Raw genomic sequence first — 27,091 nt, 5'->3', positions numbered from 1 at the left:
CGTGTACATTGGTTGGGGAAAATAGTAGTGAAGAGAGATGGGACGGCGAATATTATAAAATGTCCTTGAGAGTTCTGTATTAACCCTTGATTTCAACAGACAATGGAGGCAATTCAGAGGTGCAATGGGGGCATCGCTTGGCACTGTCCTTGACATCTTCCCCACAGAAATCGCAAGCGCGAGATGGTACGACAGCAGGAGCGGGCTTGACAAAGGCCTTGGTGTATCCACGGACCTTATTGTGATGGAAAATGGGGTTGGTACATCATAGAGTGACCAGTGGTCAGAGTAGACAATCAAGAACTTGATGAAGGCTGAAAACTTTGAAACCCAAACGGAACCAAAACAATGAGAAAGCGGCAGTACTACATACCAAAAAGAAAACAATGATTGCAACAATGATAAAGTAGAAGACTGTGCTGACGAAGCGACCCCAGTTCCATGTGATACTATAAGAGCAATGTGTTTACTTCCGAATGATCCACTGAAGGTGTTGTTTGGGTCCAATTTACTCACGCTCCGACGGTTTGAGCTTGTAAAATTGTAGTGATGTTGTTACAGTCGATGGTTGGGTTCTTTGCACAAAGCGCTTGGCTAGGGTTTCTCAAGAAGATGAAAGCCTGGTCCAAGTTTAATCCAACAGCGAGAGCAATGAATGGCATGATAATATCATTGGTGAATGAGCTGACGACGGCCGAGAAGACTAAGGGCATGATGAAGGCATTAGCACATGTGGGTGAACAAACGTTCTCACATCGAGTTTGTTTACCTGTTCCCATGATGAAGGCGACAGCCAAATCGACGAGGTTGCCCTTCTTGATGAAGTCACCAAAGTCCTTCGCCAAGGACGACATTCCGGACATTGCTTTTGATGCCATTGGTTGTTTCTTGATTTCTGAGTAAGACATGTAGTGTATTAGCAAATAGATGAGCCCAGAGCCTCGAGCTTGATGAAAAAACAGACGGTAACTATTAGAACAAGGTTGACCAAAAACGCATCCCCAGTGGTGTCTCCAAAAAAAAGCACAGCAGAAGGTTTGGAATGCGATGCATGCATCAATTGATGCAATATCAGAAGGGATTACATTGGTAGGGGCTCTGTAGACTTACATTAGAGGTTTCCTGGTTAGATTCTATTATCTGGGTGGTTTTTGTCCTGTTTATTAAAGTAGTGGGCCTTAGAACTTTTCTCTTTTTGTCTTGGCTCAACTTAAGTCCGCCCAAGCTAGTCGTTATCTCGATCTGCCAGTTCTGTGGATGAATCGTTCTACTTTTGCAGGCTGGTGTAGCGCCTATGGAAGTTTATCGTCGATCTGCTTTCTCTTCTTTCACAAGCTTACCGGTTTTTGTGATGATGTGATGGAACCAAACGCTGGATGTATGCGTGATGTGCTACGAATACATTTTTGACGTGATGAGGATCAGATCATGTCACAGTTGGTTCATCTTGGCCTAGATTTTGCTTTCTGGAAACGGATGCAAAGTTGCTGACACCAAATACGCAACCTGAAACAGACCAACCAACTTGAGGTTTTAGACACTGCTGAACCTGATCAGCACATCTTCGGTGATGCTGCGGAGGACGGAGAGATGCTAACTCTAACTCAGAGTGGTTAATAGTGTATCTTCAATTCCCTGAGAAACGCGGAAGACGTGGATCGTCTCCAACAGTTGCGGGAACAAAGTACGCATCTTGAAGTCAATCACCACTTGATATATATTTGCGACGTTATGACAAAATAAGTTCTTAGGACACATGTTGTATTCTCTTATGGTGACTTTATTTTTGGTGTCTGGGGAGAGGCAGCTTGTGAATGCGTAGGTGTCCTCCTGGTTTCGATTGTAGGCTTGGCTTTGCGACCACCTTTGATTCGTTTCATCAGGAAGAATAGGGTACCAGAGGCGTCAATAGCATCTAAGATATGATTTTCGATAAGTAATGATTTTCTTCTTATGAAATCATTCAGATATACATGGGTCTCACCCATCGTTAGTCCAATAAGCAAGAGCAAGATAGGCGTCACTCCAAACCACTCTGATTTTGGAATATGCAAGGCTACGTAAATGTATGACATCAAAGAGCACACTTGAGCGAGACATGCAAGTCCGATTTGGAGTGGAGTACACCAAACTTGAGGGTAGGAGAAGCGGATGAGTTGGATGAGGTATGCAAGAGGGAGCTGTGATAGTTAGAAAGTAGAAAGGAATGGGAAAGGTTAGCGACAGAGCCTCATTCGTTGCACATCCACAAAATATCCCTCTAGTCGTTCGTACCTCTGAAATCCACAGGATAAATCCAACAGTATATGCAAGTTGAAGCGTAGAGGATCCACCAGCACATCGCCAAATCAATAGGGCGACCAAACAAACACCGTGATGTACGATGTAATACGACTTGAAGCTTGGCTTGAGTTCTGTCCAATGAACCAGGTACACCAATAGATCGAAAATATAGTTTCCTGTTACCAAAAACGAAGTCGAACAACTTTTAAAAATCTGCTATGCCAAAAAAGTTGTCCGATGCGTATGGGTTTCGGCACTCACCATAAAGAATGACAGCAACAAGGTACGAAGCATCAAGTTCATCCATATGGCTGGGTGCCAAGTTGACTAGTACGACCCAGGAGACGTAGCATAGAAAACCAATCACATATTGCGATTTCTCATGGTAACAATGGTCACGACGTGGTGGGTCCTCTTTCACAGCTGGCCAGTAAATCAGAGGACCAAAGGCTGACTTTAAGGCAAAGCAGCCTCCAATGATACTTAGAACGTGTACGTAAGTCTGCCAGGGGTCAAAGGAAGAAACCTGTTGGTATTTTGAAAGCAAACTGAGTGAGAAACACCGGAATGCACAACACCACAGAGAGAAGCACGCCCGGTGCATGTGCCAAAACGCGTACCATATTGCGTAAGACTGATGATGCTGCTTGGTGTTCACGGGAGGCGGTGCTCACTTGATACAATGTGGGTTTGCGTCCAAATGGAGGATTTGGGTGACTGACGAATCACAAGCGCTGGGTTTCCGGAGCGGACTTCCGGACGCGTTTCCTTGGTTTCCTTGGAGAACAGTAGTTTCTCGATACTGGAGTTGACGAAGCGAACTTTAGACTGCTTCGAGCGAGTGTATTTTTGGTTTGCAATATGTGCAAGAAAATCAATTCCTTGTTCCTTGTAATTGCGCGTCGAGAGCATCAACGCATTTTATGAAGACATTGCGTCTGTATTTTCTAATTCTCCAATCTTACTACTATTTTAAATTGGAGCATCCCAGTGTTCCGGATGGTCTTTGATGAAACCAGACATTATCTAAATGCGGAAGCGTTACTTTTCGTGTTTTGAGAGCAACGGAGGTCAAAATTCACTGGAGTCACCTTTTTCATCTCGGCGATATCGAGATTAATCACAATTAGACCTCTTCTTTTCATGTAATCTTCACCATCACCTAAAAAAGAAGTCTGCTTCAAACAATCACGATAAAGAGAGTCAACGAGTAAATTATCATAGATCGCGTCTTTCGTTCTCAAACAATCATGAAACGAGAATCAACGAGCAAGTCGTCAATTATTATGTCCTTCATCTGGCAGCCACACTTTCAAAACGTACCTTTGAAGCTAGTGTTTTCAGCCATGACGACTCGCTTTATTCCCATGTGGATTATCGTGCCAGTACACATATCGCACGGCGACAGGGTCGTGTAGAGTGTTGCCTATGACACCGATCCAGTGTCCTCGTTAGTTTCGCTTTGCTCCAACCCCCCCTCTTAAAGTTCACCGCCACCAACCGACTTACATTAGCGTACACATCAGCAGGTAATCTTCCAATGTTTTCAATACAGTCCGTCTCGCCTATGAAAAAAGATCAGAAATGGCAGGTCGGTCCAAGCTATCTTTATCGTGTATGTTACCGTGTCGTAACATCGAGCTCTACAAACGAGACGATATCAGTTTCGAGACCTGTCAAACTGAATTCAAACTGATAACATCTTACCATTTGAACTCTTTGGTTCTTGCCAACCCCAAGAACCTTTCCATTCCTTTCAGAAGGGGGAATGTTAGATGTTAGATAACGGTGATGCACCACGACAATGTTTGATAAACGAACCGCAAGTAGATGAACTTACTTGTCAACTAAGCAAGCACCTACAGGCATACCACCTTGTCCAAGTCCCACCTTCGCTTCAGCGATAGCCACTTTCATGAATTCGTAGTCTTGCGGAGTTGCGGTCTTTGATAGCATTGTTGCGTGAATATGAAATAGCGCTGATTAGAGAAGTTTGGCTTGTTGTAGATATTCTTGTTTTGGTGTGTGTCAACAAGAAAATTGCAGGTAGAAAATCTGTCATCTAAAATCCCAATTTGCCGTGCCTCACGTTGAAATTCTCCAACCAGCAAAATTTCCATACAAGAAATGTAATACTTTAATCAAACAAAAGAGGCTCGCGTTCTATTTTATGTATTCTCCACGCGTCAACCACCCGTCCACATGCTTATATTTATCGCCTTCCTCTGCGCTTTAACAGCCGACGATATCTGTGGCGGTATATCTAATATATGTCCCATCCTCTCCACCTTTGTCATCAAATATCCATCCCGGTCTTGAATGTTTGCTGATGCAAGCACAGATCCATTTGATCCCATTGTTGTTAGCCGCTTCCATGAAGCAGGCACCATGGATATCCGTTCAGTCATGACTATACCATCATTCTCTAGTGATGATAACTTATCGGGATTGTTTGTTAGGAGCCGGAGTTCAGACACTTGCAGGTCTTTTAGCATTGCTGTTGCAATGTGGTATGTTCGTGCGTCTGGTGGATGGCCGAGGAGGACGTTGGCTGTTAGTGTGTCGTGGCCTTGGTCGATTAAATTGTATGCTCTATATTGCAAAGAGAGGTGGGTGAGTCACTTGGGGCAAGAAAGATACTAAGGCCAATACAAACACACTTCAGTTTCTCTCGCAACCCAATCCCACGCCCTTCCTGCACCAGATACAACACAATCCCACGTTTCTCTATGGACATCATCTTCATAGCCTCTTGCAACTGTTCAGCACAATCACATCGTAATGACCCCAAAACTTCACCAGTAAAACAGCACGAATGGATTCGTACTAGCGGTGGCAGTTGCTGTGCTTTCGTCGTCTGTTGACTATGGCGTTTACTTTTACTATGCTTTTGAGACATCAATACAGCGCTAGGTGGTTGTATGAAGCCTGGAGGTAGTGGTATACCATTAGATCTTAACGGTTCGTCGTCTTCTACTTGAGCTGCTTCCATGACTTGATCTTCGTCGTCATTACGGGTATCTATGGTTGCATCATGCGACGACGACGGTCCAGCACTGTTACTAGCATCTATTTTAACTCTGGGCCTCGCACCCCTCACCATCCTATCATACTCTGTATCTCCAGGTCGATCAGCCTCGAGCGTCACCGACCGTATATCATCTCCATAGACTATGGCTAAATGCTCGACGGTATCATGGTTGTTGGCATACATGTATAGCATACAAGTTCCGCCAAATTCTGATGGAATTCTGGTTTTAACCACACATTCAACTTGTAATGCGGGCAAGTTCATTGCTGATGATGGTCTACGGTGCAAGGCATGATTTGTGGATCCTCGTGAGGGTCGTCTTTCTATTGGGGTTGAGCTGTTCGCAAGCGACGCTGAGGGTGGTGATGTCGAATACACATTATCCGCCTGAGATGTAGGCATCTTTCTGTAAAACTGTTTCGAATAAAGTGACAGACTATTATCCAGTTACTAGCTTCCTCTTGTTCTCCGTGCTGACTGTTCAAACGACTTTACGTCATGAACTTGTGTAAGCGAAAAGAATTGACACATGTGCTGTTCAACCAAGCGACAAGTCGCGACGTCGCTTAGAGCTCTGACATTGTTACATAAGGTTGGCGTGCAAAATAAGTTCTTTTGTTCTTCTAGCAAACTACAGATTTTTATGATCAGGTCGCGAATATCACGTCGAAGCTGATGCTGGAGATGATTGAGAAGCGGAAGCTTTCAATTCCGTAATCCTGGCCCTTTGTTGTTCATACCTAGAGAAAGGAGAAAAAAAATGTCAGGCAAAATGATGGATGATCTTCCAGACAATTGCTCCAACAGCAACTTACATCTGCGCAACATAACTTCCAAGATGCGCAAGCCCAGCCATAACAAAGCTCTTGACCTGCTTATCATCACCTTCACCAACAGCCTCCCAGACCTTCTTACTAGTATATACAATTCTAGGATCCGTAACAAGCCGTTCGGGCACACCAAACACTTCGCTAGGACGCACCCACAGGTCCGTAGGACGCGTCAAGAGTCGCGCAAATATAGGATGCAATTCAGTACACGTTTCCAACAGTTGCACCCGACACAAGACGTATAGGCCCAATCGTGCTCGAGACATGGCTACAATCATTCGTCGTACATCCCGCATGAATCCTACTGTAGTGGTTCGAACCAAGGAGAGAATGACATAGTCTGATTGTTGTCCTTGGAACTTGTCGACCGTTTGTACCGATGCTGGACGACCATACAGAGGGTTGATTTCACATCGTTGGGCGAGTATATCATTGATGAGATCTCGTTGGCCTTTATACGTGGACAGGATTACAATCTTGTTGGCTGGATATCTGTTGTGAAGAATAAACAAAAATCAGAAACGACCACCCTGCATTGACGTATTCAACTTTGCTACACAACGTTGTACATACCCAAGAAGACGCATATACATAAACATAGCAACAGCATACTCGGCCTCACCCATATTCTGAATAACGTTCCGAGTAGGTATAGTCTCACCTTTACCAAAGTAATCATCTACATTTATACATTGGTATTCAAACGGTAATCCCGGATTTCCGTACTTGAATTCATCATTCGCATCCAACACAGACTTCAAATCTCCTAGATGCGTATAATTCCATCTAAACAATTCAGCTATAGATGGTCGTGCACGTGCCTGTTGATCCAGTTCAACTAGCGGCACTCCGAGTCTCACAAATCTAGAAAACATGGATTGTTCCATATTTCCGTATCGTTGAAAGGCTGTATGCTGAATTACAGGTGGCAATTGATGATGATCTCCAATCAAGATTACTCGTCGTAGTCGTGATACGCCGGTATTCGTATCGGGTGATTGAAGCAACAATGGTATAAAGGTCTCTACTTCTAGGATTTGAGCACTTTCTTCCATCAAGATGTTTTCATATTTGAAGCCAAGAGCCACCATTTCTCGACGCTTTAGAGCAGCATGTGTACATGTCATGGCCACAATTCGAGCCTCCTTCATGAGCAAATAGTTGCCTCGGTCTCGAGATGATCTCAACAATTCAAATGCTCGTACTTCTTCTAGCTCCTGGAATATTTTACTTATATGACGCCAGCATCCGTCTACGACATCTAAAGCTTCCTTGGGCGTCATTTCAGCTTTGAATAACGGTGCAGGAGCATCTGCAAAGTATTTGGCGAATGGGAAGGCATCTACAATATCTTTAAGGGTTGCTGATTTCTTGGAAGCGCGAGAATAATACGATTCCCATTTAGCCAAGACATAATATGTATAAAAGTAGGATGCAGTCTCGCAAGTACTTCCATGAGCACCCACAGCATCAATAGCAGCCGCTAACAAATCAACCCTAGCCAATAACTGAAGTCTCTTTTCCAAGAATGCTTCAACTCGTCCAGATTTCGACCATGTACCTAATTCACCACCCAATAATTCCTCTTGACCATGACCCAACCTCAACAAGTGCCGAGGATCTATATCAAGCGCCATAATCTTTTCGAAAAGCTGATTTAATGCTTGATTTGAGTGGGTGACGATAAGAGTATGTTGTTCGGGATGGTTGTGATAGATATTGGCAATAACTTGGACAGCAACGTCAGTCTTTCCAGTTCCTGGTGGTCCAACTACGACAGTCAGTCCGTTAGACATTCCAGAATGGATGGCTTCGACTTGCATGGGTGTGAATCTGATGATATTCTTCTTCGGCACGTCTTCAGGGTATGGACCCATATTCAGTGGCGTATATGTGCGTACTACGAGTGACTCTTCATTACTTTCCACCACTTCCCCATGCAATTTACGTTTTACCCCTGAAGTCATGCCTGCTGGAGCATCGGTAGCAAACATGGATGGTGGGAATGTAACAACATATGGTGGTTCAGGTTTATCACCATTCAGAGAGGTCACGCTCTAATTCGTATAGAATGCGAACGTCAATATTTCAAATGTTGATAATACCACAATCCTCAATGCGGCGAGAAAAAAACGACTAAGTACTAACCTTTGAAGGAAAACTCTCAACAAGATGCTCCCAACTTAAAAACGTATCTCTCCAATCCTTGGTCAATTCCACAGCACCACCTTCCTCCGTAGCAGATTTAACCACCACTTTGGAATAATGTGCACTGCTAGGATCTCCATATCCTAAAAACACATCTTGCAACCAATCAGGCACCACTAATTCCGACTGCATCAAATCTCGAATGGTTTCTAATACAGATTTGAAATTGTTTTCTTTGGGCCTTCGTCGAATCAAGATATTGAAATTATCATATGCATCTTCCTTCGTCTTCATATCGGAAAAATATTGGTTTGTGTCGAGTGCTACTCGTAAAATTCGTTCGTTGCTGGGTCGTTTGTCATGACTAGGGTACTTAGTCATGTTTGGGCGTTTGGTCACGGCTTGGAGCTCACTCAAGGGGACGTCAATCTTGACGAAATCCTCCTTGTTGTCTCTTCCTATATAGTGGATTACTTCTGCACCTCGAATGTATTGGATTCCATATTTACGTCTAAAGTGAGCACCAGAAGCTTCATCATCATGATCAGCATGTTGATTAAGAGCTGGCTCCATACGAAGAGCGACGAGAAATACTATATCATGGGGATTGAGAGAATCCCATTCTCGTTTCAAGGATTCATTGAATCGCGTGACGTTGAAGGTCACATCAGCCTGTACAAAACTAGGCTTCTTCTCTCCCAATCGTGGTGGTCCGATTTCAACAATTTGAACCTATTGTGTAAAGCAACCAATTGGCCTCTGTAACTTTTTCGCCGATCCCATATTTTGGACTTACCGAGCTTACAGGGATACCCATCCGTGCCCAACCTTTGATAACAGCATGATCCGGAGTCAACACATCAGAGCTGTAACCAGGATTCATCCTTTTAATAACATCTTGAATATCCTGTCGAATTTCATACGTAGACTCGAGACGAAACAATTCAAAGTTGCGTAAAAGATAATCATGCAACGTCAAGAATTGTAGGTTGAGTTTCGGTATAGCCAGACAATGGGTGTTGGTGAATGACATGGGGTCTGGTATGGCTGAATCATCAAATAATATATTCTGCGGCAGACGAGAAAAAAAGGTGTTGGTTGGGAAAGATTCAACGATTTTCAAATTGAGTTCACAACAATATACCTCATCGGGATACAACGACGTAGCGTTAATCTTTTCAATCTGAGATTCCTTCCTCTCATAGTTTGAGACCAACACACTAATCAAAAACTCTTTATCAAAGTACCCTGCTACATCAGCCATAACACCCTCATCATCAGCGCTACCACCAGCCCAAAACCTTTCAGTTCGGACTCCCAGCATTTGGCACAATTTCCTCAAATCATCATGACTTAGCAATCCAAGATGATATGCAAGAGCCTGGGCAGAGTCAATGCTAGCTACATTCTCAAGAGCGAATTCTTCCAACGTATCTTTAAATTCCGTAAATGCCAGTTTCTGAAACGTTTGTATACGTTCATAATGTGCATGTGTGATTTCAGTTTCGGACAATGGCATGCTAGTCAACTCGTCAATCTCAAAGCTAACGTAGAATGCAAGTCGGTCTACCATGAGTGCAAACAATGCGCCTGAATCTACATCTTTGGCATTCCAGTCGTCGGGTAGCGATAAGGACATATCCTGATGATGCTGAATATGTAGACGACCGCGTTTAGCCAGGTTCGAGGTTGATGACATGGCGACTACCAAATGATCACGCAGCAGCGTGTTTAGATATCGTCGTGTTGGTAGCTGTGACTCGATATCAGTCAGGAACTCCAGGAAGCGTTCACAATATGCAATGGAATGTGATGGTGCTGGACCTGATTCAGGTATACTGGCCAATATTATATAGTACTGTTTTATGAGTTCTGAAATCACACTACGTTCCACCTCCAGCTCCGTTTTGGCAGCACTAGTTGCTAATTGATGCTTCTTTTCGGCTCGATTCCATAATTTACGTGTTGACACAGCCTTTTTAAATATGGATTCTCTCGCATCTTCGTCAACAAGACAGCTCCACGTTGACACACCAGCAAGTTTAAGACATTCAGATCTGACTATACTAGTCTCCAAACTAGCAAATGAATGAATCATAAACACCAGCAAGAATCTACGTATCTGTAAATCTAGCTCTATGTTCTTTGTCGCTGTCGTGTGGTATGTATATGTATACGAGTTGAGATCAAGAGGAGTCAACAGTAACTGAATGACTCTCTTGAAGAATGCGGCAAACTTGACACTATCGGTATCTGGAGTTGTCAAGAAGGAAGACCAGACAGAGAACTGCTTTTCACGAAACTTTTCGTTAATGTTGATGACTAGACATAATACGTGTTCCAGAGTTGATTCTTCGGGATTGAAATGTGGCCATAAGTACTGTAAATATAAAGTTAGAAATGAGGCTTTACGAAAAAGAAAACAAGTCACATCGCACATACATTTTCAAGAGTTTGGAGGTACTCGAGCAACATGATTTTCGATCTTGAAAATCCACTCTTGACAAGATCAGTCCATATCTGTTTGATGACATCTGGATTCCATTTACTGGTTGGTTCAGCAGTGCTCTCTGCTTCAGCAGCAGCTGCTTTTTTCTTGGCAGCCTTTTTGGCCTTTACCTTTTTACCAGTCGGTTCTTCAGCGCCATCATCTGCAGTTGATGCTACAGGTATAGATGGGCGCGATACCAAGTCGGGAATGCTCCAATATCTCTTTGCTAAATGTGATAATGGGTCTTGACTTGCTTCTGCAAACGATGGAGCATAGATGCCACTGGATGACTCCTTCGTACGTGATTTACTAGTTGGTCGAGTTGTAGGCTCATTATTAGATGGCTTCTGATTACTACCGGTTCCTTTTACTTCCTGTTCTGCACTTTTCGTGTTTGTTTCTGGTTCTATGGGTGCATCATCCATCAACGGGGCGGCTTCAGGCTCTATATCGGCTTCAATACTCGAGAAAAATCCTAAATCCTCGGCCGCGGCATCCCTACTTCGTTTGGTCATGGCTGCTTTTAGCTTGATTTACACTTTTCTGCAACCAGAAACAACGAAACACGTAATTTTATCCTACAACGCTGTATTTATTATTCTTGCCAAATAATTCTGTACATCACTATCACGATAGCGGATCGAACGGTGCCTGCTGCTTTGGTGGTGCTTGTGGCAGTTCTTTGTCGGCAACCATTGGAGGTGTTGCCGCTCCTGGTGTTGGTATCTGAGTTGGAGGTTGTTGACTAATTGGAGACCCAACGTATTGACTAATCCTAGAAAAATAGCTCTCCCAGAGGGAAATGATCTAAGGAGCAAAACATATTGGCTACGAGAATCACCTCGCATCCAGTGCAGTATTTCTGTTATATCTACCTCATCTTGTGTATCAGTAAAGTCTTTTAGGAATTGTCGCATACAATCCGTAAAGTCAGCAACTTTTTCAACATCAAATCGTGCCAATTCCGATCGTAATAACTTGGAAATTTCTTCAAAGTCTCTTTTAGCCTGATCAACACCCTTCTCGGCCTTTAAAACGTAGGTTGTTCGTTTGGATATCAGCCAAAGTTTTTGAAAATGAATAAGAAGTTACCTCATCTATTTCTGTTCCAAGTTGTGTCCTCTTGTCTTGTCTTCCTTTAGCTGTCTTCATTTTCTCTAGTGCCTCCAACTTCTTTGTTAGATTCGCGTCTAACTGTTGCCAGACTTGATATGATTTGACTCGTGCTTCAAAGGCTTTCTGTGGTGTTTTCGTGTATGAGTGGTCTAGTACGACCAATGGTAACCAACTCTGCACAAGCCACAAACCTTCATGGATGCGATAATCCGTATGTATTCATCCGTAGTAGCAACAAGTGACTGCATATCAAGCTTTGCCTAATTTTGAGGGGCTATCAGCTACCAACAAAAAATCATTGGTACCACGGATTGATGGAACAAACCTGTCGTTCATGAACCTCTCGTAACCTCTTATGTATATCACCCAATGTCGTCAGATGGAATGCCAGTGGTTTGTTGACCTCGATCTGAGCCAAAGCGAGCATGGATTCACCAAATTCAGCCAAACCAAGAGCAAGTTCTACGTAATCACGTCGTGAGAGACAATTCTTCTTGAATTACGATTCTTTTTGGCACTTTCACCTACCTCTCCTTTGCTTCACCAGACCTTCTAAAGCCTTCAACAATGCTTTGAGTTGTCCGTCCAACAAGTCAATCTGAGTCTTTTTCGTATCAAACCACTATATTGTTGATGATGTGTCAACCCTCGCTTCTTCCCGCTCACACGACACTAAGCGCGCTCACGACAGTACATCTTACCTGGTCGACTTCAACAACCTTGCTAAACGACGGAGTAGCAACAGTCAAGGACTGACCCAACCTTCCAAACAAACCACCAACTTTAGCAGTTTCCTCTTTTTTCTTTTGATTCACATCAACATTGAAAGTCTCGGATTCAAGAAAGAGCCTCATATCTGATTCGTTTGACAATATAGGATGTGATGCTGTTCTACGTAAGAAGCGCTCTAGTGCACCTCGTCGACTCTCAACAAAATCATCCGAAAAGCGACCCAAGGCGGCTTTTTCTGGTACAGGCGGAACTATTGAAAAAAAGGAGCGCGGTTGGTCATCGTGATGGTGATTCAACAGGTGTCAGGGAACAGGCTTACCAACGATGCCAGGATACTTTGTGAGGAGCTGAGTGTACAACCACAGGAAGTCTCTATACCGTCTAACCACCGAGACATTTTTATTTCGGAATGATGGCGAATCAGTCTAACGGGAGAACTGTTAGTTCCTAGGCTGTATGCACCGACAGCAAAAAGAAAAGTAACAGAAAATTAGAAACATGATCATTGCTAATTACCTTTGTGCGAACAGTATAAGCTATGTGAGCACTGAGCCCCTCCGTTACCTTTTGCGGGTCGCCCACGCTAATGTCATAATTATACCTGTGACTTTCACTTATTTTAGATACACTTTCGACTGATGCCATCAATCCATTCCCTCCCTCCGATTCAGAGGAAATGCGGTCTGGTCCTAACGGACCAGCAGGAGTAACACCAAGAGAGCTAGAAGCTGATGATTCTCGTCGGGTGGCAGGTGTTTTACTTGGTTCAGTGGGTATGGCATTTACAGATGACGACGAAGAGGCAGCATCATCATCCGTTTCTGCAGCGTCACCGGCTTCACTAGGTGGTATTGGCCTAGTAGATGAATCAGAGACAACACTGTATGCCAATGATTTGCGATCCACTGTGATACTGCTATGCGGTCGTGATGAGGAGGTACTTGCATCGGTATATGCAGCGACACGAGCTAAATCTGAAGATGGTTCGACCTGTTGTTTGCCATTGATAGGAGCGAGTAACTGCGATGTTCCTAATGTTGATGCTGTTTTAAGTGTGGGGGTTGATTCCAATACATTTGTGTCGTCCGTCGATAAATTATGTTTTGGTAATGTAGGAGATAATATTGGAGTTGGTTCCTTGACTTGTTCGGAGAGAGGTGCAGTAGGCAGTTCTGGAGATGCTGACTTCTGGCGTCGTGGCGAATTGGAAGGCAGATCTCCCCACACATCTGCTCCTGCTAAGGGATTTAATGGATCGTCAAAATATGAAGACATACTTACTATAAGTTATATATGCGAAGGTCTATGTTCTTTCAAACCAAACCATGAAAACTGCCAGTTTTGTGAGTTTCAGAGAGTCAGGGTCCCCTACACAGGGAGAGACAGCTGAAAACGCCTACACCGCTATAAGACCACGATTGCTACTTTGTCAATTACTCACCGTTCGAAACAGACGCGTTTAGATCTCCAGGAATGCAAAGCTCGACTACTCCAGCAAGCAAGTAAGCACAGTAGCGTAAACCTGGCTAGAACGCGCCGAACTAGTCGACTTGATCGAATTTCCGTACTGTAAGCTAGATCTACTGGATCTCGAGTATTGGCGTCTAAGGGTTTAGGCGTTCCGCCGCTCTGACTACTGCCACGTAATTTGGCAACAACTGTGTTTGCTGGGAATCGCTGAGAATCGTTATCGACGAGCAAAGGATCTGCGGATATCTGGATCCTAGCAACGTATCTTGGAGGCAAGTCGTATTTCTTCTTCTTTGCCTTGCATCGTCTGCCGTCCTCGAGCTCCAAGCTCATTCTTCATTTTTTGGTCTAGCGATCAGGATGATGCAAAGTCTCAAGGTCAAGAATCGCCAATCTACGCCTCCTAGTCGTCAGCCCGCTTCCAAATTTATGGAAATGAGCGTAACAATTCCTCTTCTCTCGTCCAACAAGACCCTCTCAAAATCAGACTCATTTGGCTTGCTGGAACGCATACAGCTGCTCTTCAGGCGCATCTATGTGTTTCGAATTGGACTTGGTTAGTGTTGGAGTCAGAAATTCCAGGGGCCTGCCTGTGGAGAACGAATTGCACGTTCACGATATTCGATTGCTCACACCATTCGATCGCAGGTCTCTTTCTTGGCGTAAAGCTCACTCAGAAGAGGATCAAATGGTTTCATAAGAAGAGCACGGAGGAAGAGAAAGATAAGATTTGGGACGAAACGCACGAAAGCCTGTCAGTCTTGGTAACAAAAGCCATTGTATCAATGGAGGGCCTTTGGATCAAGGCTGGGCAATACTTATCTACGCGTGGCGACGTCCTACCCGCCAATTATGTCGACAAATTCAAAGCATTCCAAGACTCGGTGCCACGTAAACCTACAGCTCATGTAATTCGAACAATCTGCTCAGAACTACAGATAACAGACCTCAAGGAAGTGTTTGAATCCTTTGACGAGACTCCTCTAGCTACAGCCTCGATTGCTCAAGTACATCGCGCTGTGCTTAGGCCCGAATATGGTGGAGGTGAAGTTGTTGTAAAGGTGCAACATCGAAACGTTGGTCAACGCGTAAGTTTATGTCTCAGGCCTCTCACTGATGTATACATTGGCTCATACGATTTCATGCAGGTGTTGCAAGACTTGGCAGATCTCAAACTGCTGATGGCAATTGTAGCATACTTTGAACCTGATTACGATTTTACTCCTATCGTCTCTGAATGGTCTAGCGAGGTCCCGAAGGAGCTGGACTTTCAGACTGAAGCCAAGAACACTATAGAAGTCCGAGACGCAATCTCGGAACACAACAAAAAGGGAAATCATACCAGCAATGATGACCCGTTGTACATAAACGTATCCTTCCCTGATCCTGTACTCAAACTCACCACTAAGAAGATCATGGTCATGAATTATATCAATGGTTTTAAAATGCTTCAGGCCAAGGAGATGAAAGCCGCTGGTGCTGATGTAGACGACATTGTCAAGCATATTGTTCGTGCTTACGCCTTTCAGGTAACGAGACCAGTATTTGCTACTTAATTGCATACGACTGAAGCTCACGACACCTCAATTGTAGCTCTATACAATATCTTTTTGGAATGCTGTAAGTATATATCACTTGTTCCCACAGCTTCGTCAATGTCTCTGAATCTCAGATTATCGAAAATGAATAGGATCCACATCCCGGTAATTTCTTGGTTTCAAAAGATGGCACAGATTCGTATCGTGCTGCTCTTTTAGATTTTGGTTTATGCAAGGTGAGATTTGTTAAAATATTTATTCTTTTGACCGCCTTTTTTGACCATGTTTCTCCTACAGCGAGCCACTCGCGATGAAGCTATTGCCCTCTGTCGCTGCCTACTGTCGGCCAGGAATCTGGATTTTGCTGGTCTCCTAGCCAGTTTCAAGCAACTTGGATTTGAGTCTCCTGTGGACGACCCTGATAAAGCGATGGAGCTGATTCAGTTCGTGTTTCGACGAACGACGTCGATTGAAGAAACGAAAGCCGCTGCAAAGGAAAGGAGTGAAAAGAGGCAGAAAGATTATGCTGAAGACCGTGAACGTATCAAGAAGGAGAAGGAAGAGGCGAAAAAGGCCGGGTTGAAGAAGCCCAAAGTGAGTGCTTGGAATTTCTCGTTGAAATTTGTTTGACGCTAACTCTTCCCTTTTTAATTAGGAATCTTTCCCAGGAGTGTTAATTTTTTTTGGCCGTGTGATATCCTTGCTCCGTGGTCTGTGTCTCGAGCTTGAGACACGACAATCGCATTTGGAGATTATGGCTCCATTTGCTGAACTTTTGCTGACGACTTTGGCTGGAGAAACTGGCAAATATGGAAAATTATTAGATATGCCTGCTCCATTGTCGAAACTGGATGCACGCTTACGAGTACTAGTCAAGGACTTGATTGATCAAAAGCAAATCCTCGGTGTTCAAGTTCATGTTATCCAGAAGGGCAAAATTGTCGCAAATTTGTCCGCTGGTGTTCAAGGAGGTATGAATGCGTTTGGGTCTGCAAAGACTTTCCACCGTTATTGGTGATTTTCAAATGCTTACAGTACAATCTTTTTGCCTATATCAGTTTATGACCCGCAGCCTGTACTCGAAAATACCGTGTTTCCAGTATTTTCGTGTTCTAAGGGGATAACCGCCTCTGCTGCCAATCTATTGATTTCACGAGGCTACATGAAACCTTCTGACTTAGTTATAAAGCACTGGCCTACGTTTGCATCACGTATTGAAAATGAAGCCAAACGAGCCGCCAAAGAACGTACGACAATAGCCCATCTCCTATCACATCGAGCTGGATTAGAGGATGCTGGCAATGGTAGGTGGCCGTTGATGGACGCGTAGCCAGTGTATTATGTCTTATTTTTTTTTGTTATAGCAATCCAGGAATCAGATCCCTTCAAAATGACGTCCTGGGAAACCATGCTAGAATCGATGGAGCTATCAGAGCCTGCTGATGGTCAACCAGGCGGCAAATCCTCATATCATTTCCTATCCTTTGGGTGGCTAGTCGGTGGTGTATGTGAAAAGGTATTAGAAGCTCTACCTGAATCTACCAAACTACCCAAAACATTCAAAGACTTGGTCCGACACGAAGTCCTTGACAATGTCGGTGTTGGTGAATATGGATATCTAGGTATTCCAAGTGGTATAGAAAACAGATTAGGAGCCAATCAATGGGATCTTAACGAGCTGAAACAAATGATGATTGCTCGGGGTATGAGCCCGGCCATGTTAGATGGTATTGATGCCATGTTGAGTGGAACGTCTACTGAGATATCTATGAATATGCCAAATGGATCTGCTGATACTATGGCTGCTACTGGTAACGGTGTTGTTCCTGTAACTCGCACTAGTACCGAATTGAATGGTCATCCTCTGCAAGCCTCCCCACCTGCACAAAGTAATGGTGTAGCTAATGGTAGTACGAATGGAGCTATACATCCTAAACCTGGTTCTGGTATACATGATGTAAAGACTACTGCATCGCCGAATTTGTTTGATAATGCTGATCCAGGTAAGCCAAAAAAGCATGTTTACCATCGCTCATCGCTTATTTCTGTCGGAACAGAACTCAAATCAATCTGTTAATAGATACCGTCCAGCAACAACAAACAGCCAACCTGTCTCAAAGATTGCGTAGTCGTAATATTAAGGTAAAGTTTCTTTTCAATTCATTTCGTGACCGAAAAGCGCAAAAACGCAATGCGTTGATGACTGGGTCTTATTAACCCTCATTTCATTATAGGTCAACCCTGTAGCAGCAAACCCAACCTTCTTCAACCATTTGAGGATCCGTCGATCAGTCATCCCAGCCGCAAGTGGTAACTTTTCTGCCGCGGGTCTAAGCACACTGTACCAGCACTTTATAGATTGTCAGAACCCATCGTATACAGGTACCCGTCTCTACACCTCCGAAGATGTGACCACCATGTATGCCGGTGACGCCGCATCAGGAATCCCATCCACAAACGATTTCGGATATGGATTCAAGAAGTATCCACTTCATATGAAAAATGGTGAACTATCAACTGGATTTGGTCATGGTGGTTTAGGAGGCTCCTTAGCTTTTGTTGATCTCACTCAACAAGTATCCATTGCTGTCGTGGTGTCGAAGCTCAGTATCATCAATCCTGTTGCTACACGAGCTATAGTATCTTGTATATGTGAAGAGCTGGAGCTTGGTGTGTTGGCTGAGTATGAGGGTAAATCAAGTGTGAGGTTTGATCCTGACTTCGCTTGATTTGATGGGGTGTTTTTTGGAAGCAGTAGATCCTCCTGTAACTTTAAAGCAAGAAGAGTAGTTTTGCAGTACATAGATCATATATTCCCCTGACCCTTGTCGTGTTCGCGTGGTCCCTAGGCGTACGACGCGAAGAATACACAGTAATCGTGTAGCTTTGTTGTTTTATTTGTTTGAATTTTGAATGACTGTAAAATATTGATTGTTCCATGATGATATTTGTAGTGATTGAGAATGAATCTAAGTATTTTCGTTCTAGACGAGCCGTCATATCGGCGCGAACCAAAGTATGTTCTCTTTCATCAGCGACGTGTTCTGTGTCCCCAGACCGTGTTTTTGACTTGGTTGACAAACACCCACGAAAGTGCACCGCATCTTTCTCATTTTCATTGTTCAGATGTGTCAAAGGACGGATCAACGTCAAAACTGATTCAAACAAGGCTTGTCTTATCATAGCAGGCATGTTCTCTAAGAGCGCAAAGGACACATCACCAACCAGTGCTTGCTTAAGGGGTTGTCAGGACATTTCCATCAACTCCACTTGGAAGGCCGAATCATTAAAATGGTTGCGTTTGGCTTCCAAAGTACCAGTTTAATAGGTGATGCGGCAGAATCTGTCAATTCAGGTTCAAGATTGCGGTCCCGTGTAAACCATGACCACAGTTTGAAAAAGGAAAAGCTTGTAGGATTCTGGCAGGTCTAATCTTGCTATTGGTGGTCAACCTCTCCGGCCCATCGAGTTCGATGTGGTCAACCTAAATGAGGAAGAATGCGACGTGTCATCACATAGAAGGTCACGAACTTAATTCAAGAAGTAAACTGAAATTCACGTATAAAATCCACATCCTCGTTTACTACACCGCTTTTGGATACTCCATCGCTCATAGCGATGTGAGGCTCAAACTTCTCGCATTTACGTTGGGTCCCTTATCAAGATATGGTCCCAAATACAACCGAGGTGCTCCTGCCAGCATCACCATTCTATGCCAAATCCTTTGTTCTGCTAGTGTTTCTATGCATTGTTCTCTCCTACTATTTTAAGGAGTCCTCTCCACCCGCATCTGATAATGTCGATACCGACGAGACGAAAGCTGCCACAAAGCAACTCAATGGAGAATCCTCTCTCTTTACAAAGTTCAAATTGAACTACCTCGTCGTATACGCCATTGTCATATGTAATGTCATGTCGAACATGGTCGCCAAATAGACGTCTAGTAACAAAAACCCTCTCTTTCTTTCAATAGTGTCTGACTGGTTACAAGGACCTTATATTTATGCACTGTACAGATCTTATGGTTACGATTTGAACGACATTGCCATTCTCTTCATTGTGGGGTTCTTGTCCTCGGCCGTCTTTGGAACTCTGGTTGGATCTGTTGCTGACCGATTGTAAATACTCGTTCCCTATACTGCTCCATCGCTCAACAATGATTTCTCAATCCGCACCTTCCTCCCGTTTCAAAAATAGTGGTCGAAAGAGACTATGTCTGGTCTTTTGTGTCCTGTACACGATATCTTGCTTGACCAAACTATCATCTACTTATACCGTTCTATTGTTTGGACGTCTTACTGGTGGTATTAGCACATCGTTGCTCTTCTCAGTGTTTGAAGCTTGGATGGTGTCAGAGCACTTTTCACGAGGTAGAGCTATGTGCATATTTTTCAAGCAAAACTGGCCATTCACCCCTATTTTTATCCTTTTTACTCAGGCTTCTCTTCCAACTTATTGGGAGACATCTTTTCATGGTCCACATTTGTCAATGGTCTTGTAGCCATCATATCAGGTCTCATTGCCAACTTTGTCGTTCCAATCGGTGGATTTGTAGCACCATTCATGGTAGCCGTTGTGTGTTTACTCGTGGGTGCAGTGGTCATAGCCTCCTCATGGAATGAAAATTACGGAGAGGTACGTCTGTTTGTACTGTATCGGGTCGAGACTCATTGTATTGATCATATCTACGGTGTTCATCAGAAGCAAGCAAATGCTCAGCACATGACTATAATGGATGCCGTTAAAGTTATACGCGAAGGTGAGTTTGTCCATTTGGAATGTGCCAGTTCTCGTTTTCCTGATTTTTTTTGGCCCGCCTTGTTTTAGACTTCAACATATTGGCGATTGGAACCATTCAATCACTGTTTGAGAGTGCTATGTACAGCTTTGTGTTCCTTTATCCCCCTGTGTTGGAAGCCGCTGCCGGTAAGGCATTCATTTGCGACTCCCTTCTTTTTTTGTCCTCGTCGCTAAACATTCTCAAACCATTAGGCAAAAATGTTGATCTACCGTATGGATTTATATTCGCATCCTTCATGGTAGCCATTATGATTGGTTCTGTGATATTCAGAGCCATGTTGAGTGCGGGTTATACACATGAGGAGATCGCAAGGGCGACGCTGGCAGTCGCATGTGTTTCTTTCCTCATTCCAGTAGTAGTTCCCGATGTAAGCTTGTTGCTTCTCGTTTTGGAAAAACGGACAAAACGTGATAGAACGTGTACATATCCCCTACTCACACAATCTCCATTTATCCTCGTTTACAGAATCAGTTTGTTCTATTCTGGTCGTTCTGTTCCTTTGAACTCTGTTGTGGGTTATACTTCCCAACGCTTGGAACTTTGCGAGGGAAACTAATACCTGAAGAGATTCGTGCTACCGTAATGAACGTCTTTAGAGTACCATTAAACTTGATTGTAGTGGTAGTATTGTTGAAGGTGGACTCGCTACCAAAGTCTACACTCTTCACCGTGTGCTCGATTTTAATGGGTGTTGCATTTTACTTTGCTTCTAAAGTCAACTCGAATGGTGGCAAAGACGGTAAAGGGCTACCAATGCCAATCAGCAGTAGTCATTAAAATATACAATCTATTATTCAAGTCTCGGTCTAATGTGTTTTCTCGTCGTGCGCCATTGTGAACAGCGAGTGGAATGACTCAATGACTCCACGTTCAAAAATTCCCAACCCATGGATCCTGATCACGAACAACGACTGCAGGAAACCGGCAAAACAATGCAGCCCAGAACAAATGCTGTAAGTGAGAGCCATCTCGGTGCTTTGCTGGGGACATGCCGTATTGAAAATCGAAAGTCCTTTCGTGATTGGTCAAAAACCTACTGTCTTTTCTTCAACCATGACAAACAAATTGCAGATGCCAATCTTGCGGCCAACCAATTTAAAAATCTGACAAGTTCCCAAATAATTCTCTCGTACAGTGATCGACCTACCAGACCAGGACTACGTAAAAACAAGGGGCAGCTACTTCGCAACAACCTGATTGTCGACTGCCGCAAATAGCAAAAGTACGTACAGAGCTTTATAACAAACAGCTGGTAGTCCAGCTTCCAGCGTGACAGCACAAATTGCTAAGAGCTGTCACCTGTCTTTGAGCCGAAACCAAATTGACGAAGCTAACGAATCTCTAAAATAGTGCCTTCTGGGACCGATCAAAACTCGTCGTTAACGGCAATAGCAGCATCATGGGGCAACTCAGCAACGGCCTATCCCACCGATACAGGAGCAATAGCAATGATGACTTGGTCTACATCCCTCATCTTTATACAAATAATGGGTCTTGCCTTGTACCATTCAGGACTCGCTCGCACCAAAAACACACTCACCGTCATGGCCATGACCATACTCGCCGTATGCACAGTACTCGTACAATGGACTCTCTTTGGATTCTCCCTAGCATATTCCGAAACGGGTTCCCAATTCGGTGGTAACTGTGCCATGTGTGGATTGGCTAATGTTGGTGCCAACGCTTTAATATACACTGCTCCTGCTGTCCCATCTGTGACATTCTACTTGCAACAAGGAATGGTTGCTGCTTTGGCAGTTTCTATTGTCTTTGGTGCTGTTGCTGAACGGATTAGGTTGGTTCCTGGTATTATATTTGTGGTTATTTGGACTACAGCTGTATATGATGTCGCTGCTTACTGGACATGGGCACATAATGGGTGGTTGAGAAATATTGGAACTGGGATTTATGATTTGGCTGGTGGAGGACCAGTTAATATCGCTGCTGGATTCTCGGCTCTTGCCTTCTTATTGGTAGTTGGTAGATTCCGCCGTGCTGAAGTTGTGCGTCCTTCCAACTGTAAGTTGATTTGACTGTATTGTTGTAGTTATTTCGCATGTTACAGGTCAATGAAATCATACTAACCTCATCAACTCCAATAGTGGTCAACGTAATGATTGGTACCGGCTTGGCCACATTCGGATGGTTTGGTCTCACAACAGGCTCTCTCGGTGCAATGACAACCCGTGCATCCGTCGCTTTTGCATCCACCGCACTAGCAGCGTCCTCAAGTGCACTCTCCTGGACTATCGCATCATACATGGCCCACGGTCGCGTATCAGCCTCAGCACTCTGCCAGGGCCTCATAGCTGGTCTCGTAGCAATCACACCTGGATCATCATTCATGGCACCATGGGCAGCAATTCTAGTCGGAATCTCGTCTGGGTTCTTTATCCAATTCCTGACCAAGATTAAATACTTGTTGGGAATTGAAGATCATGCAGACGTATTTGCTATATATGGGTTGGGTGGTATATGGGGTATGCTTATGGCTGGTATATTCTCTCAGACCAGTGTAATTGGATTAGACAATTCTGGACAAGTGGGTGGTTGGATGGACCAACACTTTGTTCAAGTATTATACCAATTTGTCGGTAGTATGGTAATTGCTGCTTGGGCATTTGCCATCACGTTTGTGAGTTTGACCGTATTGGCTTTCATGCCTGGTACTCACTTGCGTCCATCTGACGAAGAGGAATACCGTGGTAGTGACCTCTCTGAATTGGGTGAATATGGTATGTTATGTCGTACTAGTTGTGCCAATATTTTCAGTCAAATTACATGATTCACTAACATTTTCACCTTTTTCAGCATATGACATCCTCCCAGCAAACGCCTACGAATCCGCATACGACGAACCCCGCTCAGCATCCACAAAATCATCAAAAGCCTCTCTATCCAGATCATTCAGCATGCCATCATACGACATGAAAACCATAGACCGCAAAGGATCGGAACTTGACCGTGTATCCTTCGACCGATTCTCTCTCACCTCATCATTGGCTCCAGCTGCTTCTTCATCGTCTTTCGGTCTGGGACGTAGTAAATCTTTAGATAGATCCACATTTGCATTGAATGACAACAGTGGTCGTGACGTCAAATCCTTTGATATAAAATCAAACAATGCTGGAAACAGTAATGGTCGCTTGTCTATTGATACTCGTGGAAGACCATCTACTCTTGGAAGTTCTGCTGGCAGACGTATGTTGACCAAGAATGGGCCACCACCTGCAAGGTCGCAACGATTATCGTTGAGATTGGCCACTGAAGAAAGCTCAAAGACTCCAATATCAAAGTAATCTAGGGTCAAGGCGTAAAAGCTCTCCACAAACAACAAACCACCAATTATTATGAATATTTTTAGTATAGAAAGACCTCGTTGTAACCATAGTTTCCTTCCAAATACAAAGAAAAATACTCTCTTGTAGTACCAGCAAATCAATACACAACACCTTCACATGTTTCGTAATGTAATAGGCGGTTATATTTCACAAAAAGAGACCCAAAAACAACGAGGAGAGTCCAAAATACAAAAGTATGCGATTCATATAGGTTTGTCATATGCAAAGAGAAACAATTTATGTAGGTCCTCTTGAGGACCCGTACCCCTTAGTGCGCTCTCGTAATTGACGCATCTTTTCTTCCATCCTTTTAATGGTCTGTGCTGTACCCGTCGCCTATTGTTATGTTGTCAGTAAAAATGAGACAGCCAAAAAATTATGTCATATTTTATACGTACAGAGCTAGAACCAGGCTCAGAAAGTGGCCTTTGATGCGATACAGCAGATTCATCCTATAACGAAGGAGTGGCGTAGTTTTGTGAGTCTCATTCTTCTCCATTACACTGCAACAGCACTCACAGGATCAGCAGCAAATCTTCGTTCTGGTTGAGATTCAGATGGACGAATATCAGAGGCAGGACAAGGTTCATGAGAGTCTACAGTATCTTGTCGAGACAGTGATGATGATAATGTCGAGGGTACAAATGTTGGATTCCGCACCCCTTGAAACGAGAAAAAATGAATACTAAGTCAATTTGAATGAAGACCTTCATCACTTACATGACAACCCACTGTTAGAGCCATCCATTCCGCCATTGTGCGACTCCTTGAGAGCTACTCCAGCAACATTGCCATTCGTCAAATGGGTACCAGTGCGCTTCTCCTCACTTGAAGGATGTTGTTGCTGTAGCTGTGGAAGTGGATGCGGCGGCGGTATTGGTTGCTGCTGCTGCTGATACACACGTTCTAGTTTAGCTAACCGTAACCCTATCGATTCATCATTCGAATGTATGATGTTTTCTAACGAATCGATTCGTTTCGCCATCCCGACAACCTCCTGAATCAAGATGAAAAAAAGTCAAATCCAAAAGAACAAAAGGTGACTGTGAGCACCATCCTCTCTCGTACCACACGTAGTTGCACATTTGCTCTTGTTAGGTCCTCCACCTTGCTCATCAGCATACGTATTAGCCCAGGCTGGTCCGCATCCACCTGATTACTTTTACTGCTCGCTATTGTCTCATCACTCGGCCTTTGAGGTAGAAGATTTATGTACCCATAGTCATTATTCTGTGATGAATAAATACTCTGTTGATACTGTTGCTGCGACTGAGCAGCAGTATTCTGACTATTATTAACATTCGTCGACCATTTCAAACTAGGGATGTCCTTTTGCGGTATATTGTTCGGTTCTTCAATCCTAAACCGTTTCGGTGATGTCTGAGGATATGTCACTCCACGTATCCCAATACTACCATCGCCTATTGTTGTTGACATAGGTCGTGGGGGCGAATCTCCAGTTTTAAGTATCGATCTCCTTAGTGGAGGATAATCGAGTCCGTCAGCTTTATATGACGACTGGTTTGGTTGGCGAGGCAATAGATCAGAATGAGGTAACGGTGGTGCAGAAGGTTCAACAGCAATCGAAGCATCATTCCCTCCGTCCAAATCTCCATCCAGCAGTCTCCCATCCTGTTCACCAGGTGCAGGATTCTGCCAAGTATTATATGCATAATTAGTGCCTGATGGCATACTAGGTCGTAGTATCTGCCGTTGGGGTGATTCGTAAGATAAGATTCCATTTGTCGGTGACGGGGCTGCAGCTGCATTGTCATATCCATCCGCGAATCCCTTCCGCGGTGACGATGACTTGCCTGCTACATGTAGAGACCATGCATCTGTAGCCATGAATCTAGATGGTGGATGATTTACTATAGATTCAGCATCTATATACGTCTCTTCTAGGCGATGGTTTGGTGGGATATCCTCACGTTGATTTATCGGAGGGTGTGATGTTATGGGTCTTGGGACATTATTATTATTATTATAATTGTATGATGCGATTTGATCAGAAGGCGAATCTAAAGATGCTAGAGTTCCTCCTTCGGCACTCTGCAGATATGAATGTGGAAACGAGTCATTCATATTTTGATGCGATTGTGATCTCGAATGCGTGTGTGACTGTTGCACATCACTCGTTCCTACTAAGACATTGGATAGTGAGAACACTTATTGCATCGGCAAAAAAAAGGAATCCGTGTATCGTGAACAATGTTTTCTCACTATATACCTTGTTTAAGCAATGACCATGCATTATTACCATCTTGATGAGATCGTGGCCACGACGACACTTCATCCGGCGATTTATTCGGTAAAAGCATTACGTTGTTTCCTACTAGTATATTACCCACTCCAGCCGATCTTGACGGTGAAAGCTTTCGATGAGGCTGAGGCGGTTTCACGGCAGAAGGTATATGAGACGAATCCGACGTAGACCTAGAAGTTCCCGTCCTTTTACCATTGGGCATGGTCGTTGTCGATGTTGTTTGTTGTTGGACTAGACGTGACGGTGTTGTCTTCAGACTCGATGATGCAGTAGGTGGTGCATTAACCGTCTTGTTTGCTAATGGTCCAGAGAGTTGTCGAGATCTGCTCAGTGGAGACGTCAACGGGCCATTACTGTCTGGCGGTGTCGCTGAGGCCATGTTGGCTGCTACTACAAGACCCAACGCAGTAGTGGCAGATCCGATGATATGGCTTGGCTGTACTGGATCAGACACAATGCCACGAGCTAGATCTACGTCGAGATTACGACACAGACGAATAACGTCTCCGATTAGTATCAGCTTTCGTTCGGCAAAGCCTGTTGTTAAAAACTGTTCCTTGCTCAGGGCCGGTCGATATCCGAATTGGTCTCGTAAGAGTTTGTATACAGAATCAACAAATCTGGCGTCCTTTTGAGCATACAATTCATAACCAGATGACGCGAATCTCCTTGCTAGACGTTGGGAATAATCCAAGAGAATGTAGTGCAATAATGGGAGGAATGCAGATGGATGTCCCTTCTTTGACCTGTTAAAGGGGACGATATATGAGATCAGTACGCATACAAGTGAAAAATGCTACCAGTTCAAGTTTTTTCTGCACATCAACGAATCCTCTTGTTTACTGCAAAGTTGTTGCATTTTTTGGTTTTCCATAAAATTTCATGCTCTTTTATACGCGTAATCACTCGAAGCGAGTAAATTCGAGGATAAATGAATACATACCCGTATTCTTCAATCGTTCCCGGATACTTTATATGTCGTAATTCTGTCTGAATCTTTAACAAATTGTTTTGCAGGTCGCCTGTTTGACTAGATGAGGCCAT

The 27,091-nt window shown here is 43.8% G+C and overlaps 7 protein-coding genes across 7 annotated transcripts; 2 read left to right on the top strand and 5 right to left on the bottom strand.

The window, feature by feature from the left end:
- Window positions 1–1,769: 1,769 nt before the first annotated feature.
- On the bottom strand, window positions 1,770–2,590 carry SmJEL517_g01343 (uncharacterized protein; the record flags this gene model as incomplete). Its single annotated transcript, XM_031167271.1, has 4 exons — window positions 1,770–1,915; window positions 1,985–2,180; window positions 2,275–2,459; window positions 2,545–2,590. The coding sequence occupies 4 exons, from the start codon at window positions 2,588–2,590 to the stop codon at window positions 1,770–1,772; spliced, it is 573 nt and encodes a 190-aa protein (XP_031026866.1).
- Window positions 2,591–4,469: 1,879 nt separating this feature from the next.
- Window positions 4,470–5,716, bottom strand: RIB1 (GTP cyclohydrolase II; the record flags this gene model as incomplete). The annotated part of the gene is made up of 2 exons (XM_031167270.1): window positions 4,470–4,875; window positions 4,944–5,716. The coding sequence occupies 2 exons, from the start codon at window positions 5,714–5,716 to the stop codon at window positions 4,470–4,472; spliced, it is 1,179 nt and encodes a 392-aa protein (XP_031026867.1).
- Window positions 5,717–5,975: 259 nt separating this feature from the next.
- Window positions 5,976–11,298, bottom strand: SmJEL517_g01341 (uncharacterized protein; the record flags this gene model as incomplete). The annotated part of the gene is made up of 7 exons (XM_031167269.1): window positions 5,976–6,054; window positions 6,130–6,636; window positions 6,718–8,201; window positions 8,293–9,024; window positions 9,089–9,361; window positions 9,437–10,672; window positions 10,735–11,298. 7 exons carry the CDS (start codon window positions 11,296–11,298, stop codon window positions 5,976–5,978), a joined length of 4,875 nt encoding a protein of 1,624 aa, XP_031026868.1.
- Window positions 11,299–11,410: 112 nt separating this feature from the next.
- Window positions 11,411–14,434, bottom strand: SmJEL517_g01340 (uncharacterized protein; the record flags this gene model as incomplete). Its single annotated transcript, XM_031167268.1, has 10 exons — window positions 11,411–11,590; window positions 11,659–11,811; window positions 11,876–12,022; window positions 12,091–12,159; window positions 12,225–12,361; window positions 12,428–12,521; window positions 12,601–12,881; window positions 12,951–13,056; window positions 13,196–13,869; window positions 14,200–14,434. 10 exons carry the CDS (start codon window positions 14,432–14,434, stop codon window positions 11,411–11,413), a joined length of 2,076 nt encoding a protein of 691 aa, XP_031026869.1.
- Window positions 14,435–14,461: 27 nt separating this feature from the next.
- Window positions 14,462–18,368, top strand: SmJEL517_g01339 (uncharacterized protein; the record flags this gene model as incomplete). Its single annotated transcript, XM_031167267.1, has 11 exons — window positions 14,462–14,657; window positions 14,750–15,189; window positions 15,250–15,630; window positions 15,695–15,721; window positions 15,792–15,875; window positions 15,937–16,233; window positions 16,295–16,610; window positions 16,698–16,943; window positions 17,004–17,642; window positions 17,720–17,781; window positions 17,874–18,368. 11 exons carry the CDS (start codon window positions 14,462–14,464, stop codon window positions 18,366–18,368), a joined length of 3,183 nt encoding a protein of 1,060 aa, XP_031026719.1.
- Window positions 18,369–19,305: 937 nt separating this feature from the next.
- SmJEL517_g01338 (uncharacterized protein) lies at window positions 19,306–23,739 on the top strand (the record flags this gene model as incomplete). Its single annotated transcript, XM_031167266.1, has 11 exons — window positions 19,306–19,543; window positions 19,613–19,757; window positions 19,837–20,009; window positions 20,078–20,274; window positions 20,341–20,398; window positions 20,467–20,565; window positions 20,632–20,807; window positions 20,906–21,179; window positions 21,791–22,459; window positions 22,543–23,175; window positions 23,252–23,739. The coding sequence occupies 11 exons, from the start codon at window positions 19,306–19,308 to the stop codon at window positions 23,737–23,739; spliced, it is 3,150 nt and encodes a 1,049-aa protein (XP_031026718.1).
- Window positions 23,740–24,018: 279 nt separating this feature from the next.
- On the bottom strand, window positions 24,019–27,091 carry SmJEL517_g01337 (uncharacterized protein; the record flags this gene model as incomplete). Its single annotated transcript, XM_031167265.1, has 7 exons — window positions 24,019–24,117; window positions 24,180–24,233; window positions 24,301–24,443; window positions 24,502–24,778; window positions 24,850–25,925; window positions 26,012–26,793; window positions 26,991–27,091. 7 exons carry the CDS (start codon window positions 27,089–27,091, stop codon window positions 24,019–24,021), a joined length of 2,532 nt encoding a protein of 843 aa, XP_031026711.1.

This window comes from Synchytrium microbalum, assembly GCF_006535985.1.
Source record: "Synchytrium microbalum strain JEL517 chromosome Unknown SmJEL517_scf0004, whole genome shotgun sequence".
In the NCBI taxonomy this organism is placed as follows: domain Eukaryota; kingdom Fungi; phylum Chytridiomycota; class Chytridiomycetes; order Synchytriales; family Synchytriaceae; genus Synchytrium; species Synchytrium microbalum.
Note: the sequence above shows the minus strand (reverse complement) of the source record. Positions and strands in the feature narration are given on the sequence as shown.